At 40.8% G+C, this 6681-nt stretch overlaps 1 protein-coding gene across 1 annotated transcript; it reads left to right on the top strand.

Annotated features, from left to right (window-relative positions):
- The first annotated feature begins 355 nt into the window (after window positions 1-355).
- On the top strand, window positions 356-6675 carry LOC103396006 (long-chain-fatty-acid--CoA ligase 3-like). The gene is made up of 15 exons (XM_008333928.3): window positions 356-412; window positions 1596-2030; window positions 2425-2602; window positions 2694-2803; window positions 2913-3051; window positions 3565-3715; window positions 3864-3987; window positions 4139-4210; window positions 4309-4448; window positions 5007-5179; window positions 5275-5349; window positions 5434-5625; window positions 5710-5824; window positions 5995-6152; window positions 6251-6675. The coding sequence occupies exons 2-15, from the start codon at window positions 1680-1682 to the stop codon at window positions 6406-6408; spliced, it is 2136 nt and encodes a 711-aa protein (XP_008332150.1). The 5' UTR covers window positions 356-412; window positions 1596-1679; the 3' UTR covers window positions 6409-6675.
- The last annotated feature ends 6 nt before the right edge of the window (window positions 6676-6681 follow it).

The following is a 6681-nucleotide window of genomic DNA, read 5'->3' as shown; positions in this document are numbered from 1 at the left end:
TTGCATGGACGAGATACTAAAAATTAAGATACTGATAAGAATGAGATATTATATTTTTTATAGTTAATATAGTTAAGATAAACTACGAAATAATAGCTTAAAATTAGATATTAAATCGTGGTCATGTGATAGTTTCTCAAACAAATGAGTCCTGCGCTACTTTATTAAGCTGAATTTAACTCACATATTTAACTTACATTTTAATAAAATATTATGGAAATGTTTTTAACTGAATTTAGTTGTTCATAATGTCTATGATCCTTTACAATATATAAGGACAAAATCATCATGTTCGTTATCTTTTATCATATAATAGATAGTTTCTCTTTTATGCTGTTATGTTTATAGTGCTCTTATATTTATAGATGCCTGATTGTTCCTCACAGGTATAATGGATGGATGTCAGTTGGAGGTCTGTGTACACTGTACAAACTAGTAGGCATTATTATGTACAAACAAAACTCTAATTCAGCTACGTAAACTACAGTTAGCAATGATTTTTAGAAGCTTCTGCACTGGAGGAAATGTCCATGTTAGCACCAAATAACAGTAATCATTTACCATTTATATAATTTGATCTTAGCTTGTGACATTTCGTGTCTTTACAAAAAGTAAAACAATAAATCCCTTTCGACTAGGTACAAATGAATTAGTCTTTTTTTTTTTGTTTTGTTTTGGTCATGTTTATTTTTAGGTCATCTGTCATTTGCTTGACATTTTTTGTTGGACCAGGAACGGGTGTGTCAAACTCAGCCTCATGGGCAAGGAAGCCATGACTGAACCAGAATTACCAGTGTGAATACTTCTGTGACTTTAATGGTTGATTGTTTCTACCCAAATGAAACCACATTGTTTAATATAGTTGTGGCATGTGATCTGCTGCAGACAGGTTCCTCATTGACAAAAAACAATAACCAATGTGTACTTCAGAGTACACATTCTATTACGAAGACATTTTTGTTGTGGGCTAAGAAATGATATTTATTACAGTGCCATATGGGGAAGTTTGCAAAATATTTACACATTCTTATTCACTCATTCAAAAAGATGTGATCACCTGTTATTGTGTTAAGGCAAATTGACACCCATGGTGTAATCCTATATTCTAACAGTCATCACTGGATCACAGAGGCTTGCTGCAGTGCAGGTGAAACTCTAGAAGCACAGTTAAACATATGTAAACAGTAGCAGCAGTGGGTCATATTAACTTAATATTTCTGTGAGATGAATGGCATTTTTGCAATCCTCTTGAGTTGATAGAAACAGCTACTATGGGCTGTAATAACATGCTAGGTAAATGCTGCTCACTTGGAACAGCCCACCTCAGTGTTAGATTCTTCTCTACACTGTGACTTCAGCAGGTTGGCTGTTTCATACCAGGCTCCCGTGTGATTTCTTTGCAACTATTTTTCCAACTGAGCTGCAGAGTGAGTCACTGCTGCTACTTCTAACAAGTTTATTTTTCTTTCATAAAATGTGTATATTAGTTTAGGGAGGTTTGTTTATTGGGTTAGGTTTAAAAAAAATATTCTTAATAGCAGAGTATTTAAAACATGAACTATGTACTAAAATTTCATTTTGTGTCTTTTCTCCAGGTCTGGTCGACGTGCTGCCTGCCCACCAAAGTCCTGTGTTCAACTCTGTTTAATTAATTTCAAGGGCGGACGTCATCCTTAAAGATGAAGTTGAAAGAGGACATTAACCCCCTGCTGCTGCAGGTTTTTCGCTCTGTTGTCTGGGTCTACTCTGTCATCACCTTCATACCCTGGTACTTCCTCTCTGGTACTGGCAGCAATTTGGAACAGGCTCGCCGGATCAAGGCTCGCTCCATTAGCAATCAACCCGCAGGACCTTACAGGGCCGTGAACAGTTTAGAGAAGTTGGTAGCGTGGCTGCACCCTGGGGTGGACACGCTAGACAAAATGTTTGAACATGCGGCACAGAAGTTTCCACAGAGAGACTGTCTGGGTACCAGGGAGCTGCTCAGTGAGGAGGACGAGCTTCAGCCTAATGGGAAGGTCTTCAAGAAGGTGAGAAACCGTTTTGTCTTACGTACTTAAGCTTGTCTTACATACTATAGCTTACTTAATTTCACTTCATGGTTGATTGAATGAATGAAGTTTTCAATACAAAACATTCAAAAACAAAAATCAAATTAATTTACTACACAGTTTGCCAAGTGGTATAACATAACATGCCCATAAACCACCTCATGATCCCTGCTTGGCTGCAAAACACCTGTAGGTGGTGCTAGACAACTGCATATGAGTCAGCCATGGCGTCAACCCCATGCTTTTATCAGTCAGTTCATGCATCCATCTTTTACAGCTCAATCCTTTTCAGGTCAAAATAAACTCTAAAGCCAGTCGTAATTATATGGTGTTACATTGCTGTTTATTGGGCTTGCTTGTACATTCGTTTCAGGTGATTCTGGGAAACTACAACTGGCTGTCATATGAAAAAACCTACAAGGCAGCAAAAAGCTTCGGCAGTGGCCTCGCAAGTCTGGGCCAGAAGCCTCAGTGTAACATCGCCATCTTCTGTGAGACCAGAGCGGAGTGGGTCATAGCAGCACAGGCCTGCTTTATGTACAACTTTCCCGGTGAGTCACACAATGACATTTAATGTTTATTCTGCCAAACAGCGTTTCTTTAAAGCCTGTTCCTAAATGTACGTGGTTCCTCCTTTAACAGTTGTGACCCTGTACTCCACACTGGGACCTATGGCTATCGCACACGGCCTGAACGAGACCGAGGTCACACACATCATTACAAGCAAGGATCTGCTCAACACTAGACTGAAGGTATCATCATGTGACATTCGTTCTTTACTCAACAATAGTATCTCCGAGCAGCTCCGCTCACGTTTCTCTGTTTCTTCCCCCTCTTTGATGCGGCCACACTATGCTTCAGGCCATTCTGTGTGATGTGCCCAGGCTGCGATTTATCATCGTAGTGGACAGTAAACCCACGAGCTGGCCAGACATGCCCAGAGGCATTCTGGTCTACAACATGGACACCGTGAGAGAGATGGGATCCAAACCTAGTAACAGTGAGTATATGAGTAATCTGATGGAGAAAGAAAAGGTTTATAATTTTGTCTGGGGAAAATTAAAGTAATGTGATGGATGGTTATACAATAGAATCACTCTGATTAGATTGTCCTGATTCCTAAAACAGACTAGGATTAGGGTCAAAAGCCTTTTCATAGATTACAACCTTTTTATGGAAATTATGTGAAATTGAAATTAGTTTTTGTTCCTTTTCAAATTATCTTAAACTTGTTTTCCATACAAAAGAAGCATTTTAGGTTAAGCAAAGATCTAGAATGCAGACAAAGTGTCATATTAAAAATCAGTGCATTAAAATACACCAAGAAATTAGAAAACACATATTTGAAACAACAGCAGTCAAAGCAATCTCAAAAGCTAGGTTAGTTAGTTACCTAGTTAACATTGTAGTTGTAAGTTGTATTTTCAGACTAAATAATACTTTAGAAAAAAAGAAGTTAAAAGTATGTGTTTTATGTATTCTCCATTTCTGTTTTTCTTGTGTCTCTCTTCAGTCTTAGTTGAGCGTAAACATCCGCGGCCCTCGGACATCGCCGTCATCATGTACACCAGTGGATCAACAGGAATTCCCAAAGGTGTCATGATCTCCCATGGCAACATTATTGCTGGCGTCACCGGCATGGCCGAGAGAATCCCTAACCTCAAGTATGACAATATCAAATCTCATATTACGTCTTTCGCACTTCCTCTATTCGTTTACCTTTTCCTCTGTCAAATCTATTTCCAATCACATCCACATCATTGTTTGATAAAACAAATTTTTAACATGCTTTTAATGTGAACGCCCGAACAGTGAGACCGACACCTACATCGGCTACCTGCCATTGGCCCATGTTTTGGAGCTCAGCGCTGAGCTGGTGTGCATCTCTCACGGCTGTCGCATTGGTTACTCCTCACCTCATACTCTGTCTGACCAGGTGAGTCGACATCATCTCTTATTTTATTTTTATTGTAGGCTTATGATGATGATGTGCCTTGTTAATGTCACAATAAACTCAGGTGAGCTGCTGGAACTTCATGTGGTCAGTGGGTGAATGGCTGACCAATCATCTGAATTTGTTTTCACAGTCCACCAAAATAAAGAAAGGCAGCAAAGGTGATGCCAGTGTGCTGCAGCCTACTCTCATGGCCGCTGTACCAGTAAGTGTTCTCATCATGTACAAACACACACACACACACACATGCATTTTCCTGCTGCTAAAGTCTGAACTGCTGTTTTCCCCGTTTCGTCCACGTAGGAGATTATGGATCGCATTTACAAGAACGTAATGACCAAAGTGGAGATGATGAGCAAGTTCCAGAAGACTCTCTTCGTGTTGGCTTATAACTATAAGATGGAGCAAATCTCCAAGGGCTATAGCACTCCACTTTGTGACAGGTAACTGACATTGGATAGAAATGTGATGAAAACAATGGAAATGTAGTATCTCTGAAAAAAATGAAATATAGTATTTAATATATGTTTATACGAAGGAAAGATGGAGAAAAAACAAAATGGGAAATAAAACAATTAACTTCCAAACTGTCAAAACGAAACCAATGGGAAACAACACACGTGTTTGAAGCCTCTTGGATAGCACCACTGTACTGTACTATCACCACACTGTCATGTCCTCAGAAAAGCCTTCTCATATTTACTTTCCACCGATACATGGGCAAACATTTACCCCTGCTCAGCTTCATGACAAATTCATTATGAAGTCCTTGTTAATAAGAAGCTCCTCCCAAAAAAACTGGCAGGAGGAATTCTAATTTATCACATGTGATTTACTGCAGGATAATACTCTTGATCTGTTTGTTCACAGAGAAAGTCAATATCTGGGCATGAAATATGCATTTTCACTCAACGTGTTGATTTTGGAGCCTCTGAAAACTCAGTCACCGTCCGTATGATCTGTGTAATTTTTTTGTCATCCTGTCCTCTACACCTCTGCAGCCTGGTCTTCAAACGTGTGCGCGCTCTCTTGGGAGGAAATACACGGGTGCTCCTTTCTGGCGGAGCTCCTCTCTCTGCTGCCACACAGCGCTTCATGAACATCTGCATGTGCTGCCCAGTGGGGCAGGGCTACGGCCTGACAGAGACCTGTGGAGCCGGAGCCATCAGTAGTGGTGAGGAAGTGATGAAAACAGTTCAGACTTTGAAGTAAATCAGTTTTTTTCACATCATTAACACAGGAACAATTCTTGGTTTTTTCTTTTTTCAGCATGTGACTACAGTACTGGACGTGTCGGTGCTCCACTTGTTTGTTCAGAGATCACATTGAAGGACTGGGAAGAAGGTAGGACATGCTGTATCTGTCTACACAAAGACGCGGTGAAGGTGCTGAGAGTTCCTCTCTAACCACGTTTGTGTCCCTCTGAAGGCGGCTACCACAGCACGGACAAGCCCAACCCACGTGGAGAGATTCTGGTTGGTGGGCCCAACGTGTCCATGGGTTACTACAAAAACGAAGCGAAAAACCGTGAGGACTTTTTTGTTGACGAGAACGGACAGCGATGGTTCTGCACCGGAGACATCGGACAGTTTGATCCCGACGGGTGCCTCAGGATCATTGGTAAGATTACTGGAGTTGGTGATTGTTCATTTTTTGTGAGACTGATTGTGAGACCTGAATGTTCTCCCTGTCCTACGTCTACAGATCGTAAGAAGGACCTGGTGAAATTACAGGCAGGAGAGTACGTGTCTTTAGGAAAAGTGGAGGCTGCTCTAAAGAACTGTCCTTACATTGACAACATCTGTGCATATGCTAACAGGTAACTGTTCAAACTAGGGCTGTCAAAATTATGTGTTGATCACATTAATTAATTAGTGTAATTCCTTTCCAGCTGTACATAGACAAAGTTTTCTCGGCAATTCACGAACATTAATGTGTTTATTGATGATAATTAACATAAATCATGATCAAAATGAATTAAATTTCCAGTGACCAGTCGTACGTGATCAGCTTTGTGGTACCTAACCACAAGCAGCTGATGGCGCTGGCAGAACAGATGAGTGTATACGGCACGTGGGAGGAAATCTGCAACAACCCCCAGATGGAGAAGGAAGTTCTTCACATCATTACCGAAGCTGCTGTCTCAGGTTGGTTGAAAATAAAAACAAAAAAGTCTCTTCCCAGATAGAATATCTCACTGCGTCTCTCGTGCTGACTCTAAAATCGTTATTTCTGCTCCAACCAGCGAAACTGGAACGGTTCGAGATCCCAAAAAAGATCCGTCTCAGTTCTGAGCCCTGGACCCCAGAGACTGGTCTGGTCACTGACGCCTTCAAACTGAAACGCAAGGAGCTGAAAACTCACTACCAAGACGACATTGAGAGGATGTATGGTGGAAAGTAACAGATGCAGCGTCCAGGGAACCAAACAACACAAACATACCTACAGTAATATTTACATATTTACTATCAGGGCAACTTATAGAGAAATTATGGCTCAAGGTAACACACCTGAGTAAATACAGCTACACAGTCGCATCACATACTACTCCTCATTGTCCTCCTACTCCTCCTTAGTGTCCCTTCCAACAGCTTTGAACAAAGGAGGGTGAATGACTGTCGAATCTCTCAGAATGCTCTCTGTCATGACCAAAGGGAAAAAGGTCCCTGACACACA

Source organism: Cynoglossus semilaevis, chromosome 20, assembly GCF_000523025.1.
Source record: "Cynoglossus semilaevis isolate Cse_v1.0 chromosome 20, Cse_v1.0, whole genome shotgun sequence".
Lineage (NCBI taxonomy): Eukaryota > Metazoa > Chordata > Actinopteri > Pleuronectiformes > Cynoglossidae > Cynoglossus > Cynoglossus semilaevis.
This window is presented reverse-complemented; position numbering and strand designations above follow the sequence as displayed.